At 42.3% G+C, this 20,893-nt stretch overlaps 1 protein-coding gene across 1 annotated transcript; it reads right to left on the bottom strand.

The window, feature by feature from the left end:
- Positions 1 to 982: 982 nt before the first annotated feature.
- Positions 983 to 19,702, bottom strand: LOC132869066 (uncharacterized). Its single transcript, XM_060902423.1, has 8 exons — positions 19,629 to 19,702; positions 5,023 to 5,340; positions 3,817 to 3,882; positions 1,730 to 1,819; positions 1,573 to 1,637; positions 1,397 to 1,462; positions 1,217 to 1,282; positions 983 to 1,117 (listed from the first exon to the last, which is right to left on the bottom strand). Exons 1-8 carry the CDS (start codon positions 19,672 to 19,674, stop codon positions 1,010 to 1,012), a joined length of 825 nt encoding a protein of 274 aa, XP_060758406.1. The 5' UTR covers positions 19,675 to 19,702; the 3' UTR covers positions 983 to 1,009.
- Positions 19,703 to 20,893: the final 1,191 nt, after the last annotated feature.

Genomic DNA, 20,893 nt, shown 5'->3' with positions numbered 1-20,893 from the left:
CCAGCATGCAGTTCAAAAGCTTGTCTTAGAGGACTTGGGTCCAGATTTTACGACGGCTTAATAAGGCCATCGTAGGTTTAAAAAAAAGCTGAGAGAGGGGGTAATATTCTGAGAATAAAACTCAGATTTTCTGACAATAAAAAGTCACAAATCTATGAGAAATAAAACCTCAGAAACATACTTCTCGGCTGCAGTGCATTCTGGGAAATGTAGTTGCATTACATTCCAGGCATTTAGCAGACACTCTTATCCAGAGCAGCATACAGTGTACCCAGAGCAGCCTGGGGAGCAGTTGGGGGTTAGGTGCCTTGCTCAAGGGCACTTCAGCCATTTCAGCTGGTCCAGGGCATCGAACCAGTGACCTTTTGATCCCAAGGTTGCTTCTCTTATCATTAGGTCATGGCGGCCCTCAACAAGCTCTGAGTACTTTATTCTTTGATACTGGACATTCCAGGAAGAAAGAGTGCATTTCCTGTAACTCTCAGCTCAGCCGATCTCTAAGTAACAGAAATTTGGGCAAATGAGAATCCACATGCTGAAAGGAACTGAAAACTGCTCTTGGACAATAATTATATATTTATAAACAGCTAAGACAAAAAAAAAAAAAAAGGACACAGATACACAAAAATGTGCGGTTTATACATTCATGGAAAGCGTGTTTTTGATAGCAAACAAGAGCTCAAAGAGGGTTTTAACAATGACAAAGTGCTGCTTTAAAGATGTAAGTATAATGCAAAATATTACAAAAAGATCTTAAACCTTAATATGCAAAAGCATAAAATACAAAAAAATGAGAGTATACATTTTAAGAAGCATATGTACATAAAAACGTTGTATTATTGTTGTTGTTAATCACAATAAATTAATATTAGTTCAAAATAATTATTTTAAACAATATTTCATAAAAACATAAAATAAAAAAATTGTGTAAGTGTTGAATCATTTTGCTACAACAACGAACAAGTCAATGGAAATGCCTCACAGATATACTCGTGTGTGTGTGTGTTACTTAATTAGTTTTGATGCTGGCATATACTGTCGTATCTCCTGATGCTTGTTGAGTGTGTGCTGCTCTCACAGTGTTGCCGTGGACTACAGTCGAGTACGTCACATCATCCTGATGAGATAGAAGATCAATAACATGTGATTAAACATATGCGTGCGTGCACACACACACACACACACACGAGATACACATTTCTAGAACAATACACACCTTTTCTTCCACATTGTTGCGTTGAGATTGTGGGTTTATAGCTGTGTACGGCACAACAGAATCATTCTGGAGAAAAACAAGTTATATTAGAACATCACACACACATGCACGCAGAACCAAATGCACAAATCAGCAACAAATCAGTAACACAGATTGTCCTGAACACTTAAACACACTCACCTGTGTGTGTACTGATTCATAAGTGGGTTCTGATGTTGCGATCAAGTTCATAGGTTCGGTAAAGTTCTACACACCCGGGTGTACACACACACACACACACACACACACACACCGAATGTAAGACTTGTTACTAAAGAACATCCCACTAGTGAAACAACGTGGATGTGTGCATTCACCTTCTTCTGCTGTGTCTGCTGTCCTGTTTGTCCATCACTGATCTCAGTCTGTCTACGTCTCTGTTCTACAGAATGAAACAAGACAGAGTGAGACTGTAAAAATCACTCAATGTGCATGCATGCGTGTGTGCGCATACGCATATGTGGGTGTGTGTACCAATGTGTTTCCAGTACATGACTCCTCCGAAGATCAGCAGCAGCAACAGAGCCATCACAACACCAACACTGATGTAGATGTGTTGAGGATCTGTGTTTGAAGAGTTCACAGTGAAAAGCAATAAAAACATTCTGATTGGTCAAACGGAGTTGATTAATATTCTATAAGAGCTGCTCAGATTATCGCGCTGCTGCAAATTACAGGTTTAAATGTTCAGTAGTGCACACCACCAGTGGAGAACCGTTCCTATTAGAGTTGGGACTTGAGCTCAGCCAAAACTTAGTCAGATATCAAAAAGGCAACAGGGCAAAGGATTTTGTAAGGGATCAGCGGCAGGCTGCAGGTAGCTCCGTCGTATGTAGCTGTCAATGCTGATTTTAAAAGTAACTAAGTACAGGGATACAGGGAAATGAATCTTTAAGTCTGAGTGAAAAATACTGTGGCAAGCGTGCAGCGTGGAAGAAGAGTCTGGAGACAGAAATCTTAGTTTCTCAGTCGTTAGCCTGTAGCTCTTGATAGCACTGGCTTGACTGCTTTATTAGCATCCGTTAACATGACTGATGAACGCTACACTGACTGGAAGGTGACTTCACTACTGTGCAGACGGTGCCGACTCACGGTTAAGCCCGTGTTGGCCTTCGAGAAGGCCTAGGGTGATAAATTTTTGGTCCCTCCCACTATAAATCAAAATCTGATTGGTTAATTAGTCATTTGTCATTTCCTGCATAAACACACACTGCCATGGCCTTCTGTCCTGGCAATGAAGTCCTAACCAATAAGTGAGCCAGCTCGAAACTCTTCTCAGCCTAGAGACAACAAACAAACAAATCTCATTGGATAACTCGATTTTCATGTTTTCAGGACAGTAACCCTTTCATTTGTGAAGCAAATTTTACAGAAAATGAGGCAGAATTAGAAGAGAATAATTATCATGAAATTATGAAAGAAATTAAGGAATGAAGGAAATTAAATATAACATCTCATCTCATTATCTCTAGCCGCTTTATCCTGTTCTACAGGGTCGCAGGCAAGCTGGAGCCTATCCCAGCTGACTACGGACGAAAGGCGGGGTACACCCTGGACAAGTCGCCAGGTCATCACAGGGCTGACACATAGACACAGACAACCATTCACACTCACATTCACACTTACGGTCAATTTAGAGTCACCAGTTAACCTAACCTGCATGTCTTTGGACTGTGGGGGAAACCGGAGCACCCGGAGAAAACCCACGCGGACACAGGGAGAATATGCAAACTCCACACAGAAAGACCCTCGCCGGCCACGGGGCTCGAACCCGGACCTTCTTGCTGTGAGGCGACAGTGCTAACCACGACACCACCGTGCCGCCCCTAATTGTACTCATTAAACATTTTAATCTACTTTTAGAGTATGTATGTATGATTAGAAATGAGTACTTTGGTCCTTTCACAGAAAAAAAAAATCTTTGCGTTCCCGTAAATGTCAAACAAGCATGAAGCACAAAAACTGTAAATGAAGTTAATGCAGTCAATTCATCGTTACATTTTTTGGATGGTTCAGATGATTGTGGATTCACTTTATCATTGATCACAAGAATTGGTTTTGCTGTACTAACAAATCTGCAGCTGAATATCACAGGTTTATATCAATGCGCTCGTTCTAATACATTATTGTACCTACATATAGCAATGGCTCATTCACAGATTGTAGTCTGGTGGACACTTCAGATAATCTAAGACTAATTTTAAGATTTATCTGCGTCACTAACTAACCATCTGGATCAGTTTTAGAGCTTATAAAAGTTCTGTATTTATAAAGAGTAGTTTTAAGAGAGAATTCTGTTCCTGGAGATGTTGCGAGAACAGGAGAACATCATGAAACTTCATCTGAAATGAACAGAAGTTAATGTAGTGTATTGATCAGTACCTGTTTCAAAGGGTGCATATGTTTTGTCATTAACCACTGGGGTTAATTTTGTTGCTGTTGTGACATGTACAGGATAAAGTGTACCAGATAAAGTGAGTGTGTGATTCTTGCTGTGAGCTGATGTACTAACACACTAACAAACCCTTTTCATTCCAGTGTGTATCAGTGGTGTGTGGTACCTGGTTTGGAATGAGGTGAAGTTGTTCTGGTCACTGGTGCGGATGTTGATGGTTTTGTCGGTGCGTCTGCAAGGAGATAAAGGTTTAATAAGTTAGAAATAAAGAGTGTGAGATGCAGTGAGTGAAGGCAGGACACAAGTGTGTAAACTCAACGTGTTCTTTATTAAAGACAATCCAGGAATCGTAGTGAGAAGTGAAAGTGGGTCAGAACACAAACTCAGATAATCCATCACCAACACAAACACAGACGAGGGGCAGAACACAGAACAGAAACTTTTCACATCTGATTGTTACATTTTATTTCTGATTTTATCTTGCACTTTTCCTCTATTTCTTTATATTTTCTTACTTTAGCTACATCCTGTAGTCAACTTCACACATGGTTTATTTACAGAAGGTCATTTTGCCTCTTACTGTGAGACAGACATCTCTTTCGATGTTGTCTCTGATCTCACACCTGTAATATCCTCCATCCTCTACAGTCAGGTGTGATATGAGTAGAGAGAGATTTCCTGGAAGATGATCATTAAAGAGCTGAACTCTGTCTGTGTAGAGATTTGTCTGGTCACTTGGGAAGATTTCTTTGAAATCAGAACCATTTAAAAACGTCCATGTGACAGTGTGTGGTTTGGCTTGTAGTTCAGAGCAGGAGCAGGGCAGAAGGACAGACTGTCCCACGTATCCAGTCAGAGTCACTGTCGGTTGATTCAGTGTGCAACCCGGAGAATGAACAAACATCAACATATTGCATCGCTGTTACAACATCAGATTAATCTGTCATGAGATTATCACTGGGCGGCACGGTGGTGTAGTGGTTAGCGCTGTCGCCTCACAGCAAGAAGGTCCTGGGTTCGAGCCCCGGGGCCGGCGAGGGCCTTTCTGTGTGGAGTTTACATGTTCTCCCCGTGTCCGCGTGGGTTTCCTCCGGGTGCTCCGGTTTCCCCCACAGTCCAAAGACATGCAGGTTAGGTTAACTGGTGACTCTAAATTGACCGTAGGTGTGAATGTGAATGGTTGTCTATGTGTCAGCCCTGTGATGACCTGGCGACTTGTCCAGGGTGTACCCCGCCTTCCGCCCGTAGTCAGCTGGGATAGGCTCCAGCTTGCCTGCGACCCTGTAGAAGGATAAAGCGGCTAGAGATAATGAGATGAGATGAGATGAGATTATCACTGAAGTAGCATTGTGAATAAAAATTAGTCCTTTACCTTTAACAGTGAGTCTGATGTCTCTGTATTGACTCCCTTTAACACTACACCTGTAATCTCCTCCATCCTCTTCAGTCAGGGTTGATATGAGCAGAGAGAGATTTCCTGAAGAGCGATCATTAACCAGCTGAAATCTCTCTTTGTACTGATCACTCTCAGGAGATATCTTTACCCAATTCTTTTCATTTGTTGTGAGTTTCTCCCATTTGAATGTCTCAGGTGTGGTTTGGAGGTCAGTGCAGGAGCAGGGCAGCAGTACTGAGTCTCCTGTGTAAGCAGTGATTTTTATTAAGCCTCCATTTCCTTCCAGCCAGCAGCCTGTAGGAACACAGCAGGTAATGATGTGTTAATGAGCAGTTCACCATCTGCAGCAACTCTACAGAACTACAGACAACCTGGAACTCTACAACTCACTCACATCTACCACTCACTGAAGTCCACAGTCGGGATGTAACTGAATATGAAAACATGAACAGATAAACTGTATAAACAGATTTAAATGGATACAAATACAGATAAAGTCAGTATCTGAAGTGCAATATTCATTTACTCTTGTTTCGAAAGCTTGCCTGAAAGAGTCACAGATAGGTCACAAATAATTATAAAACATTATTTACAAGTAATTTTATGAACAATATGTCACTGTGCTGTATGCTTTTTCTAATCTACTGTAAATTTGAAAATAAAATCTAATCCACTCCATTTGGCTGATGCTTTTACCCAAAGCATCTTATAAAACTGGAGCAGGACACACCTGAGTAGGTGAAGGTTACTCCCGGCACCAGAGCAGCTTCATAGTGCTGGGATTTGAACTCATAACCTTTGTATGCTCAAATCTTTAATCACTGATGCACCACTTCTTTCTTCTAGCTTACACTGATTTAACCACATTTACCAATAAATTAACTGAGACTTAAACTCCAGTGCTTTACTTAACCAAAGTATCAAGTTTACAAAAAAAAAGGCTGTCAGATCCACGCACGATCGTGCCGGGGCACATCGAACTTCCACACGCATGTATTCATGCTCTGAGCAGCGAACACCTCAAAGACTAATTACACACACCTGTCCAAGATTAGAGCATAATCAGCGCATGCATACAACCCCGATTCCAAAAAAGTTGGGACAAAGTAAAATTGTAAATAAAAATGGAATGCAATGATGTGGAAGTTTCAAAAATCCATATTTTATTCAGAATAGAACATAGATGACATATCAAATGTTTAAACTGAGAAAATGTATCATTTAAAGAGAAAAATTAGGTGATTTTAAATTTCATGACAACACCACATCTCAAAAAAGTTGGGACAAGGCCATGTTTACCACTGTGAGACATCCCCTTTTCTCTTTACAACAGTCTGTAAACATCTGGGGACTGAGGAGACAAGTTGCTCAAGTTTAGGGATAGGAATGTTAACCCATTCTTGTCTAATGTAGGATTCTAGTTGCTCAACTGTCTTAGGTCTTTTTGTCGCATCTTTCGTTTTATGATGCGCCAAATGTTTTCTATGGGTGAAAGATCTGGACTGCAGGCTGGCCAGTTCAGTACCCGGACCCTTCTTCTACACAGCCATGATGCTGTAATTGATGCAGTATGTGGTTTGGCATCATCATGTTGGAAAATGCAAGGTCTTCCCTGAAAGAGACGTCGTCTGGATGGGAGCATATGTTGCTCTAAAACCTGGATATACCTTTCAGCATTGATGGTGTCTTTCCAGATGTGTAAGCTGCCCATGCCACACACACTAATGCAACCCCATACCATCAGAGATGCAGGCTTCTGAACTGAGCGCTGATAACAACTTGGGTCGTCCTTCTCCTCTTTAGTCCGAATGACACAGGGTCCCTGATTTCCATAAAGAACTTCAAATTTTGATTCGTCTGACCACAGAACAGTTTTCCACTTTGCCACAGTCCATTTTAAATGAGCCTTGGCCCAGAGAAGACGTCTGCGCTTCTGGATCATGTTTAGATACGGCTTCTTCTTTGAACTATAGAGTTTTAGCTGGCAACAGCGGATGGTACGGTGAATTGTGTTCACAGATAATGTTCTCTGGAAATATTCCTGAGCCCATTTTGTGATTTCCAATTCAGAAGCATGCCTGGATGTGATGCAGTGCCATCTAAGGGCTCGAAAGTCACGGGCACCCAGTATGGTTTTCCGGCCTTGACCCTTACGCACGGAGATTCCTCCAGATTCTCTGAATCTTTTGATGATATTATGCACTGTAGATGATGATATGTTCAAACTCTTTGCAATTTTACACTGTCGAACTCCTTTCTGATATTGCTCCACTATTTGTCGGCGCAGAATTAGGGGGATTGGTGATCCTCTTCCCATCTTTACTTCTGAGAGCCGCTGCCACTCCAAGATGCTCTTTTTATACCCAGTCATGTTAATGACCTATTGCCAATTGACCTAATGAGTTGCAATTTGGTCCTCCAGCTGTTCCTTTCTTGTACCTTTAACTTTTCCAGCCTCTTATGGCCCCTGTCCCAACTTTTTTGAGATGTGTTGCTGTCATGAAATTTCAAATGAGCCAATATTTGGCATGAAATTTCAAAATGTCTCACTTTCAGCATTTGATATGTTGTCTATGTTCTATTGTGAATACAATATCAGTTTTTGAGATTTGTAAATTATTGCATTCCGTTTTTATTTACAATTTGTACTTTGTCCCAACTTTTTTGGAATCGGGGTTGTAAAAGGACGCTGTTCACTCTACAACATTATGAAGTATTGCATTCCCAGTGACCCTTACTGAGCTGTATGTTTATGTTGTTATTCTGGTTCTCGGCTCTGATTCTGTATTTGGACTTTGGCTTTTGTCTGTGCCTCCAATTTTCCATTTGTGCCTCGCTTGACCTTTGCCTGTCCACCATTGCTGATTTTGCCTGCTGACTTGGATTAGATGCCCGCGTACTGTTATTTTCACAATAAACACTCTTCTTAACTTACATCTGCCTCCGACACTTACATGACAGAATATTTAACCTAATACACGCATGTCATGGAGGAGAAAAGGCTGTACTGTTCCATGCTGAGGTCAGGTTGCTGAACCCAGGATCTGTGATTTTTTTTCAATGGCTGGGGCTAAAAATACCAGCACCAAATCCAAATGGATTTTTGCCACAGTGCAGCTTTTTCGACTAGGACTTATTGGAGCCAGTGGCGTAGCCAGGATTTTTTACATGGGGTGGCCAAAGGGGGGCCAAGGATATACAAGGGGTGGCCATGCTGTGACTAAATAAAGGGGGGGGGGGGTGTTCTGGGGGTCCTCCCCTGGGGAATTTTGAATTAGCTAGATTTGATTTCCTGTATTCTGATGTATCTGGTGGCATATCTAGTGCCTAACTCATGAACAAAATGCATGTGAGCCAAGAGGTCAGAAATTAATGTATTAATTTATTCATGTAACATAAAGCATCTGCAAAACAAAGAAACCATCCAACTTGTTTACTCTAGTTAAGCATCAGGATTTTAACAATCACTACTAAAATGCAAAAGTAAAAACTAAAAGATCACCTGTCCCAGGCACCTGGGAAGTAGGAAGGATATTAGTCAGGCTTGAATAAAGAGTGCTTTGCTCAGGAAAAGGAAAATGCTTGTATACTTAACTCATACATACAACATATGTAAACACTTACAACATGTTGTGATATTGTCCATTGCAAGTACTGTACAAACTAAATGTGTTAAGTTACAAAATGTGTGCGTGTGTATGCGTGTGTGTGAGTGAGTGAGTGAGTGAGTGAGTGAGTGAGTGAGTGAGTGAGTGAGTTACACTGATGTAACACGACATAGATGAGGTGTAGTGCATGAGTGGTGTGTGTGAGAGAGAGAGAGAGAGAGAGAGAGAGAGAGTATGCGCACTGCATGTAGATATATATGAGCTGTAGTATACGAATTGTGTGTGTGTGTGTGTGTGTGTGTGTGTGTGTGTGTGTGTGTGTGTGTGAAGATATGTTACATGTAAATACAAAAATGAAGTGCATAAGTTGTGTGTGTGAGAGACAGAGTGTATGTTCAGAGTGCATGAGTGTTGTGTGTGTTATATGTGAATATAGAAATGTAGTGCATGGGTGGTGTGTGGGTGAGTGTGTGTGTTCAGAGTGCATGAGTGTTGTGTATACCAGTGAGTGTCTCATCTCATCTCATTATCTCTAGCCGCTTTATCCTTCCACAGGGTCGCAGGCAGGCTGGAGCCTATCCCAGCTGACTACGGGCGAAAGGCGGGGTACACCCTGGACAAGTCGCCAGGTCATCACAGGGCTGACACATAGACACAGACAACCATTCACACTCACATTCACACCTACGGTCAATTTAGAGTCACCAGTTAACCTAACCTGCATGTCTTTGGACTGTGGGGGAAACCGGAGCACCCGGAGGAAACCCACGCGGACACGGGGAGAACATGCAAACTCCACACAGAAAGGCCCTCGCCAGCCCCGGGGCTCGAACCCAGGACCTTCTTGCTGTGAGGCGACAGCGCTAACCACTACACCACCGTGCCACCCACCAGTGAGTGTGTTACATGTAAATATAGAAATGTAGTGCATCATGCATGAGTGGTGTGTGTGTGTGTGTGTGTGTGTGTGTGTGTGTGTGTGTGTGTGTGTGTGTGTTGAGAGTGCATGAGTTGTATCTTATAGTGAGTGAGAGAAAGACAGTGTGTGTTAAGAGAGTGAAGTGTGTTCATATATGAGTGAGTGAGAGAGAGAGAGTGTTAAGACAGTGCATGAGTGTTACATTTAAATATAAAAATGTCGTGCATGAGTTGTGTGTCTGTGTTGAGAGTGTATGAATGTTACATGTAAATATAGAAATGTAGTGCACAAATTGTGTGAGAGTGAGATAGACAGTGTGTTGAGAGAGTGCGTAAGTGTTGTGTATGAGTGAGTGTGTTACATGTAAATATAGAAATGTGGTGCATGAGAGGGGTAGGGGGAGAGTGTGTGTGTGAGAGAGAGAGGGGTAGGGGGAGAGTGTGTGTGTGAGAGAGAGAGGGGTAGGGGGAGAGTGTGTGTGTGAGAGAGAGAGGGGTAGGGGGAGAGTGTGTGTGTGAGAGAGAGAGGGGTAGGGGGAGAGTGTGTGTGTGAGAGAGAGAGGGGTAGGGGGAGAGTGTGTGTGTGAGAGAGAGAGGGGTAGGGGGAGAGTGTGTGTGTGAGAGAGAGAGGGGTAGGGGGAGAGTGTGTGTGTGAGAGAGAGAGGGGTAGGGGAGAGTGTGTGTGTGAGAGAGAGAGGGGTAGGGGGAGAGTGTGTGTGTGAGAGAGAGAGGGGTAGGGGGAGAGTGTGTGTGTGAGAGAGAGAGGGGTAGGGGGAGAGTGTGTGTGTGAGAGAGAGAGGGGTAGGGGGAGAGTGTGTGTGTGAGAGAGAGAGGGGTAGGGGGAGAGTGTGTGTGTGAGAGAGAGAGGGGTAGGGGGAGAGTGTGTGTGTGAGAGAGAGAGGGGTAGGGGAGAGTGTGTGTGTGAGAGAGAGAGGGGTAGGGGGAGAGTGTGTGTGTGAGAGAGAGAGGGGTAGGGGGAGAGTGTGTGTGTGAGAGAGAGAGAGGGGTAGGGGGAAAGTGTGTGTGTGAGAGAGAGAGGGGTAGGGGGAGAGTGTGTGTGTGTTGAGAGAATGCAGGAGTGTTGTGTATGTATGAGTGTGACAATTATTAATCACTGTGTACTCCCACCAGTAACACACAACATCTCTATATTTTCATGTAACAGACAAACATTAACTTTAAAAGTTGTATTCTGCGGTTGGAGTGAGCAAAGTGATTCACAGACAGCTAACTTGCCGACGTAATTTTCGCTTTTGAGTCGTACAATCAAAAACCACCGACGTTCTGTTTTCTATCTATCTAGTATCTATCTATGTGTGCACACAGCACAAATGCCACTGTAGCCGGAGATCTATAAAGACACATATGTATCTATACGGTTGCATTTACATGTAAACGAAGGTTTCAGTCACTGAAAACGGATATTTTCGAAAACCCCGGGCAAAGTGGAGATTTCTGGAAACTCTGGAGATTTCTGGAAAAACTGAATTGTCTGAGGACAGAATTGTAACTGTATGTCTACAAAGTGAGAAAACTTGAAGAGAGTATAAGAGATGAATAACTTACATCCCAAATTAATCGCACGTTCACGTAGTTCGTAGGTTGTTGTGTTGTCAGAGTAGACAGAGGTGGAAAGAGTACTAAAATATTATACTCAAGTACAAGTACTGTTACTCTGATGAAATTTTACTTAAGTACAAGTAAAGTTACCAGACAAAAAATCTACTCAAGTAAAAGTAAAAAGTAGATCATTTAAAATGTACTTTGAGTAAAAGTAAAACGTTACTTTTAACAATGGGTGTTTTCTGCCTCCATTGTGTTGTGCAAAAATGAAAAAGAAGAGGAAACAAGGATATATGTACATCTCAACCCAGATGTTTTATTTAAAGGAAGTGTATCAAATTGAATGCTTAGGATAATGCTGCATTAAAACTGAGACAAACAAAAAAGGTCAATACACACAGTCATGTCGTTTACATCGCCCTGACCACACACAAAGCATTGTACACGAAATATGAAAGTGAAATGTTGCACCGAAATCTCGTAGCTTGCCTGTGTGCACTGTGTGTTATTGAACAATTCAATTCAAACATTATTTATTTTGCTTAGTATTCCTTTCTGGCCTGTTGGATGTAGAATGGTAGGAGGACTGATCACGTCAGGTTGGCGAGCTAACTTGCTTGCATGATTAGCCAACCGAATAACAGACTAGTTACCGTTATGTTACAGTACCAACAGGTTGCTACTTCAACATTAGCAATGCCATCCACTATTTTTGGAATATAACCAGCCTATTGTCGGTTTTACTATGGAAAGGAAACATCATGATCAGGGGCGCAGATACGTTTTTTGAACTGGGGGGGACAAAGCTGCCAGCAAACCAACCCCAACCCCGATATGCCTGTCAAACTTGTTGTGGGTAACCATAGCAACCAAGCTCGAGCACGCAACCTGTGCAGTCTGCGCAGCTCAACCAACCGAATATCAGTCTTTGTTTTGTTTTATGTGAGTTGTTGCAACTATGTATACACTTCTGTGCACCTCAATAAACCGAATGGTAATTAGTCTTTTGATTTTTCCGTGAGGTTTGCCTTATGCAAAGAAAGACAGCATAGACGTTTTTTCCTCCCTATAAGTGGGGGGGACCAAACGAGGTGAATTTAAATCTGGGTGGGACGAATCCCACCCGTCCCACCCTCTATCTGCGCCCGTGATTATGATGCCAATGACAATACTTACCTCAACATGCTTGCGCAGATTAGACGTCGAATTTTTGTATGCCGCAATGGTTGTCTTCTTGGGCACACATAATCTGCATTGCATAATGAAACTGTCACCCCTTTTCTCTACGAAGCTGATCACGTATGTAGGGCCAGGGGTGCACTTCATTACTGGAAGAAATTGCATTTTCTGCAGGGTCGTCCACCACAGGTTCCTCGGTCTCCTCCATGTCCGCAGGAGTGCTTTATCAACACCCGTGGCCCAGGGGCTAGGCCCCTCATAGGCTACCTGTCAACCCTACCCTTACCGTTGGCCAGGAAAACACTCTTATTTTATTTGCAATACGTGTCAAGCATTTACAGTGTAAGCACGTAATTAGCCTAGAAGCCTATGATAGGTTACGTTTGGCTCAGCGTAGCTGCGCAAGGCCCACGCTCACATCGCTCAACACATCCGACCACAGAGGGAGAGAAGAACACGCGCATTATCATTACAGAGCCGGTTCTGATTATTACCACGGACAGGACAGTGATACTGCGTAACTTTCACGCAGGGGCGTGGCCAGAGATAACCACACAAGCGCGCATGCGCTAATGTAGACCTAAGTGTTGTAAACATAAAACCCACACACCTACAGACAAGTCCTTTTAAAAAATAAAATACATAAAAATAGCTCGGCGGCATGAAAACAAACATTCACTGCAAGACAAGGTGCCCTAGAATCGCCATCAGTTTTAATATCTATATGGACTTTGTTGTCAGGATTGCACAGCATGAGATATCAAAACTGTACCCAGATACAGGCTTCAAGTTCAGATATTGCATTCCAAATAAGGTATCCACAAGAGAAATGCGTACGAAAGCACGAGCATCAGGAGAGGGTTGCATAACAGAGATTCTATACGCAGATGATCAGGCCATACTCGCTGGATCCATCGAGCAGCTTCAGAATATTCTTCAGTTGTATGATAAGACCTACACCCGCTTTGGTTTACAAATATCATATGTCAAAACAGAAACAATGGCTTTTAACGTCAGTGAGGATATCAAATGTAAACCAAGTATCATTTCCCTTGGCGGCACTAATATTAAAAACGTCCGCACCTTTAAATATCTTGGTTATAATGTCAGCAACTGTGATGAATCCTCACATTTCCTGCATGCTAGGATAAGTGCTGCATTCATGAAATGGAATGAACTGAAACACGTTCTAACCGACCACCGAATACTACTAAAAACCCATATAAAGTTCCTAGTGGCATGCGTTCGATCTCGTCTCCTGTACAGCACACAGGCATGGCAACTATCATCCAGTGAAATTCACAAAATTGAGGTAGTGTGGCACGGCTTCCTAAGGAAAATGATTAAAGGTGGATATAAACGAAAGAATGCCCCTGACCAAAAGAACACTACAAATGAAGATATAGACTGGAGCTACAAGATGTCCAATGCTGACCTCCGGAAACTGACAGGAACCCAGGATATAAAACTATCCTGCTACGTACAACAACTAAAATATATTGCTCACGTTTGCCGGATGGGCAATAACCAAGTGCAAAAGCAGCTCCTGTTTGACAAAAATGGTTACAAATGGACGAAATGGGAAAATCTGCTGGGCATAGGCATCCAACAGATAAGACGTATGATGATGGACAAATCAAACTTTGAGCAACTGCTGCAACTTCTAAAGCAGAAGCACCCCTAGAGAGTTTAACTTTTGACAGGGGAACATGATGATGATGATGATCAAGGGACTTGGCTCGGCGGCCACATGAAACGTAAACACCATGGACAGCGGCCAAACTCATAACTCTACAGACCGAAATACACGAAACCAAGTCCTACTAGGGTCTATTTTACTGATCTATGTTCAAGCATCATGCAAGTCTTCCTTCTCCTTGAATAAGACCGTGCATTCAACTGCCTTTTTGACATGACTGCATCGAAATACCACTTGCAACAATATTTCACGCACTCCATCAAGAAAAAAGTTAAACATGATGAACATGGGCATACTGTTTTGAGCATACGATTTTTTTAAAAGAAACTAGCTACATCAAAGTCCTTCAATAAACCCATCCTTTAGCGCAAATGAGCTTAACCTAGTTCAAAGCATGACGCTAGCAGTAGCTGCATAAGGCAAAATCATGTGGGCCTTTCGTCAACAACAAGCCACGGTGGGCAAACATTAATAATCAAGCGTCCTTACCTTAAAACGTTGTCTTGACCACAGAACTTCTCAAGTATTTCACTTAAATCCACACGCGTTAACAACACACCCAACACAGCTAGTGAGAAATGTGGATCTGCGCTAGCTTTGTATTGCTATTCCCCTCAGTATGCTTACTCTGTCTGCTGCCCGAACTGTGAAAATTATAGCCTACAATCTTTTTCATCAATTTCTTCAGTAGGTGCCATTTTAGACATTTTATTATCCCCATGGAAATATGCTATTATACTAACAGGATTATAACTCAAATCACACGACACGTATTCAAATCACAACTGATTTATTTTACTGTTGGACAGATCATAGCATATCTAGCCTAGCTGCACATAGCCTAGCTGCTGGTAGCATACCTGTCAACCCTCCCGTTTTTCCCGGGAAATCCCTTATTTTGACTTATTTCCCTCTGTCTTCCTGTTTTTTTATTTTCCCGAAAATATCCCGTATTTTCACATTATATAAAAGTCCCGTATTTTCACAATATAAAAAAGTCGGTAGGTCCAGAATTCATGACGTGCCTCTGACAGGAGTTTACAGCAGGAAGTCGGGCCATGAATTCACGTCCCCGCCCTCTCAGGCATCAGTAATTGCATAACTACGTCCGGAGGCGAGGCTGAACAAGTGATTAGGTCCAGTGTTGCCAGATTGGGCGGTTTCCCACCCAAGTTGGGCGGTTTCAAGTGCATTTTGGCGGGTTTTGAACATATTTTGGGCTGGAAAACGTCAGCAGTATCTGGCAACACTGATTAGGTCGGAGGTGAAGATGTCGATGCTAATAGCTAAGAAAAACATTAGCCTCTCTTTCTTTGATGATTTCAACAAGTGCGTGGCTGGAATGTTCCCAGACTCTTCCATCACAAAGAAATTTTCCATGGGGAAAACGAAAGCGTCCCAAATAATCAAAGGTAAGCTACACATGTTTACATTAAGTATGTCCTGGCTAAGACCTCATAAATAGCCTAGTGTAAACTAATTGGTGTATTAACTGTTTTATCCACTCATTGTCTATTTTATTTTCTATCTGAAACTTACCCATTTTAAATCACTCGTGGTTTAATATCTTATATTACTCTTTATCTCTTTATTACTCTATCTATCTATCTATCTATCTATCTATCTATCTATCTATCTATCTATCTATCTATCTATCTATCTATCTATCTATCGTTCCGAGGCCATGACTATGGTAAAACCATAATAAATTGCAATGGAATTGAATTTATTGACTGGTTATATAATGATCTTTCTTATTTTAACATAAGATACGTATTTTAGCCCTTAATTTGGGAAATAACTGGTACCACTAAAAGCAAATAAAAATAAATGTATAGTTTATTCACAAATGCACTCTATAAACCATAAGCATATTGAGTTTGGGTCTTGGCTATCACCAACATGCACCAGAGTACAGGAAATCACAAATACTAGATAGAAAATTGCCCCCCATTCAACTACACACCCACTTTTGGTGAAGGGTATGACTTTCCGAAATTTTCCCTTATTTTGAGTTAAAAATCTGGGAAATATCCCTTTTTTTCAAACCTCAAAGTTGACAGGTATGGCTGGTAGGCTGATAACTGATAAGTAGCTGATATTCTGAACAGGTTGGTGATCCTTACCTTAAAAAAGTCTGTGACTTTAGGCAACGATTCTATCATTACCTGCATCTCTCTCTTTTTTCCTTTTATGCGCCCCGCTAACATGTGAACGCTTCATCTTTCAAAGCCTCTAAATTTGTGTCTCAGTAGTCTGCAGTCTTTGGCGCGCTTTCGTGCGTGACGTTACATTTTGTTCCATTTTATTCTGGTACAGTTGTGGGTGTTCGTTTCGCGAACCACATCCACCATGTCTCTTACAGCAGGCTACTGTGTGCTCATTTATTTCTAACCTTATTTCTATCCGTACATTAATGTAGGCCCACGATTCTGACAGTTTATTATTTTATTAATATTACAAGGCCCCTGATTGGCTGTGGCCCAGGGGCTTGAGCCCCCCGAAGCCCCCCCCCTTAAAGCGCCGGTGCATGTCCGCCATCGTCTGTGTGAGACTCGCGCACGCGACAACTGTCCTTCCCGTGATTCATTTCCAGAACGCATTTCCCCTTCTCCGTTTTAGCCTTTTTTTATTTTTTATTTATTTATTTTTTTACTCAGTAACGGTTGTGATGTAAAATGTACCGAAGTACACTACTTAAAAGAAAACATACTTAAGTAAAAGTAAAAGTACACTCTTTAAAAATTACTTGAAAAAGTATAAGTACACAAAAAAGCTACTCAAGTACAGTAACGCGAGTAATGTAATTCGTTACTTTCCACCTCTGAGAGTAGAGCATGACTATCTGATACCACCTGCTGCTTGAACACGCGAAATGTTTATGTGCTATGGTAATATGCATCCCCGCAGAAACCAAATAGGCGGAACAAAAATCCAGTGGGCGGAACTAACATTTCGTGGGACATATCGGTTTTATAAATTTTATTGTCCGGCCCTGGGGTGGCCAGGGCGGGGCCAAGGCGTGCCCTGGGGTGGCCATGGCCCCCCCTGGCCACCTCTTAGCTCCGCCCCTGATTGGAGCCCAAATCTCCATTGTGCTTATGGGTCAGCTGCATGATCTACTGGCTCACCGGCACACTGGGTTGAACACCTAGTGAAGATGCAGCACCTAGGACACCGGGGCTCCCAGTCTTTCACCGAGGAACTCAACTCCTGGTCCCAGACTTCCAGGAAGGAGGCCCATCAAATTTTTTTTTTTTGGGGGGGGGGCTGATACTCCAGAAGCTGATGCAGAGGAGGAAGAGGCCTTCACTCCAGAGCTCCCTCCAGATGCTGGAGCAGTGGCCCCCACTCCAGAGCCAGTGCCAGGGGCCGACAGGGCAGCCTCTGCTCCAGCTTTCAGTGGGAACAATCTCTTTGCCATGCTGCCTGGCTATAAATATATCATCTCACCTCCTAGTCTCAAGGAGTTCGTCACTCCACTGCCAGGTTTCAGCTTAGACGAGCTATTCACTTCCCCACTGGGCTTCAAGGACGTCGTCACCCCACCACCTGGTTTCGAGAAGTTTGTCACTCTGTTGCCTGGCTTCAGAATGAATGAGCTCTTTACTCCACCATCAGGCTTTGAGGACAACATCACTCCACTGCCAGGCTTCACCAAGGACGAGACTGTCACAGAAGCTAAGTCCAGACCTCCTGTGGAGCCGAGACCTGAATCCATACCCATGCCTGAACCCATGCCCAAACCCATGCCCGAACCCAGGTCCAGGTCTAGATCCATGTTTACATATAAGCCAGACCTGGGCATTTTACGGCCCACGGGCCGCATCCGGCCCTTTGGTTCATGCTGACCGGCCCGCGTAAGGTTAATTAGAAATTACAAAATAAATGTATTTTCTAATTTTACCTCATGCATGGACTGAATGTGCATTGCTTTTATTTTGAAATTGTGTTCAACAAAAACGCAATGCACGCGACATGAACATGACATGAAATCCCACGAAACCTAATTCCGTGATAACTACTTTTGTAATTTGTCCAGACCAACCACAAACTTGTACGTCATCCTTCAAACGGTCCAGCCAATCACATAGTGTGACGTCACCAGCAGGCGCCGGAGCCCGAGCCAATCTCTGGCGAAAAACACCAAATGAGGTGATTAGACTACAAATGTGGGCATCATTATTATAATATGATGTATCTTGCTTGATATTTGGAGTAGAAAGACAATATTGTGATGTCTTTATTGTCTTTTGGGGTTTAATGTGACTGAAAAAAAAATGGCACAAACGTTCACATTTTGTTAACCATTGTTTTGGGAAATTTGATTGAATAAATGACATTTTTTGTAAGGCAACCTCATTTTTTCCATACTCTTACCAGTCTTAGCAGCTTGTAAAAACAATGTTATTTACTGCTTTATATAAAGAAATACAATTAATATTATGCAGAATTTAGTTCAGCCTTTTGGTCCGGCCCTCCACAAAAATTTCTGTTTCTCATGTGGCCCCATGGAAAAAATAATTGCCCACCCCTGATCTAAGCCCATGCCTAAAACTCCACCAGTGTCCTCACCACCATTTAAGGTCCAACCAGAACCCAAACTTCCACCCACATCCATGTTCTGGTGCCATGTCCCTCTCAAGCCAGAGCAGAGCACCAATGGCACTGCACCCAGCACCAGGTCCTCATCCCCAGGGACATTCAAGAGGGGTTTTAGCTCCGGAGGGAGATTTTTTTGTTGTTGTAGAGGGTCTGTCACATTTGCATGCATCCATGTATGTTAACGCCTAGCATGCTTTGAAAGTCCCATCGCACACATTCACACTCTGAGCAGCACACACCTTAAAGACTAATTACACACACGTGTCCCAGAATAGCGCATGCATAAAAGGACACTGTTAACAACATTGCGGACTATGGCATTCCCAGTGACCCTTACTGAGCCTTATGTTTGTTGTTATTCTGTTTCTCGACTCAGATTCTGTATTTTGGACTTTGCCTTTTGTCTGTGCCTCAGATTGTCTGTTTCTGCCTCGCTCGACCTTTGCCTGTCCACCCTTGCTGATTTTGCCTGCTGACTTGGATTATATACCTGTATTGTTACATTCACAATAAGCACTTTTCTGCACTTACATCCACCTCCACCACTTACATGACAAAAGCAAAGCATATAAACTTACATGTCTATGGGTTTGTATTCATCTTATATGCTCACAATAATAAAGGGCACAGAAACTGTTATTTTAAAATGTTACATAAAGAGACTCTTGATCATTCTAGCTCCTGTCTAAAGCATTAGATATCCCACTATACATTACATTTTCTCTTATTTTACTGCAATCTGATGCTATTTCTGTATCCTGGATGTTCCTGGATATTGCGAGCACTAAACAGATACAGATAGTGTCATCATGTTGCACCACAAGTAATGACTGTAGAAAACCAAAAAACTGACCCAAATAAGTTCAGTTATTCAGTGTGTGCTTTACATTTCCATGCCATAAGTAAGATTACTCCATGATGAGAAGATTTAAAGGCTTTAAGAGTAAATGCTGACATATTTTTAATGACATTATTAAATAGGTGAGAGAGACAGAAAGAAGCAGACTCACCTTCAGTGATGTGGTGAAGAAGGAGAAGATAAAAACACAAGAGCATTTTAATAACGTATGTCCACAACTTACTAAATGTCCATAAGCAGAGACACAATGTGCTGAAATGCAGAAATGTTCGTTCTTCAGTGACACCCTCCCCACATATACAACTACACACAACAACACACACATTACATGTAATGAAGTAATACTTTCCACAACTTTTTTCAGTTGCTACTTCCTCTTTCATGTGTTTCACCACATGATGCAGCACATGCAACTCTATCTATCTATCTATCTATCTATCTATCTATCTATCTATCTATCTATCTATCTATCTATCTATCTATCTATGTGACCCATGTTAGTATTAATCACCTTCAGTGATATGAAGCTGTCTCAAGAGAAGAAAACACACCTGCATTCTTACTGAGGGCCCAAACACACACACACACTAATCCAAAGAGAGAATTAGAGCTAAACACACACACTGATTAATTTCTGCACCGTGTCTCATCATAATGAACACACTCTATAGATCCCACACTGCACGTTTAGCACTTGAGCACATTTACACCCTCACAGGAAGTGCTAACACGGGAAGAGCAAAATTATCAGGATGTCACTGAGAAGGCAGAAGAGTGAAACATAACGAAAGCTAAAGCATGCGACTGCAGACAAACTCACTTCATATGAAATCAAGACATCGACAGGATATCTCATTACATTACTGGCATTTAGCAGACGCTCTTATCCAGAGTGACGTACAACATAATTGGAGCACTTGGAGGTTAGGTACCTTGCTCCAGGGCACTTCAGACATTCCTTCTGATCTAGGGAATCGAACTGGCGACATTTTGGTCCCAAAGCTGCTAGGCCATGGTTTCCCCCATGCATAATGCATGGATTTGAGAGGCTGGTGTTGTTTATTCACTTTATTCTTCCAAACTGCAGGTGGATAGTTGCCTAAGATGGCGCCGGTGAGGAGGCTGCTGTGATAACTGCTCTGGCCACACTTTCTTTCTTTCTTTCTTGCTATTTTAAATTATTCAGCTGGTTACTTTTAGTTATTCAGGATGGCAACAATGATTAGATATGATAGAAATACCTTTATTTCTATTGGTCTACAATCTACTTACATATTGATGCTTTTAACTCCAGACTCAGCCTGGCAGAGAAAGATCTTGAAGGACAACAAAGGATGTGACCCAAAACAATGACCCCAGGGGAAATTATCCAACGTCACGACCAGGCTGCAGGCTCATTGTGCACCCATGCCCAGT

Source organism: Neoarius graeffei, chromosome 2 (assembly GCF_027579695.1).
Source record: "Neoarius graeffei isolate fNeoGra1 chromosome 2, fNeoGra1.pri, whole genome shotgun sequence".
In the NCBI taxonomy this organism is placed as follows: Eukaryota; Metazoa; Chordata; class Actinopteri; order Siluriformes; family Ariidae; genus Neoarius; species Neoarius graeffei.
This window is presented reverse-complemented; position numbering and strand designations above follow the sequence as displayed.

What these genes read in the sequence shown, in the direction of transcription:
- LOC132869066 (XM_060902423.1), bottom strand. Translation starts at nt 19,674, where the DNA reads ATGCTCTTGTGTTTTTATCTTCTCCTTCTTCACCACATCACTGAAG. An exon ending in CATCAGACTCACTGTTAAAG is followed by an intron (nt 3,883 to 5,022) that starts GTAAAGGACTAA and finishes ATCTCCTTGCAG; the next exon opens with ACGCACCGACAAAACCATCA. An exon ending in ATGAATCAGTACACACACAG is followed by an intron (nt 1,283 to 1,396) that starts GTGAGTGTGTTT and finishes GTTTTTCTCCAG; the next exon opens with AATGATTCTGTTGTGCCGTA.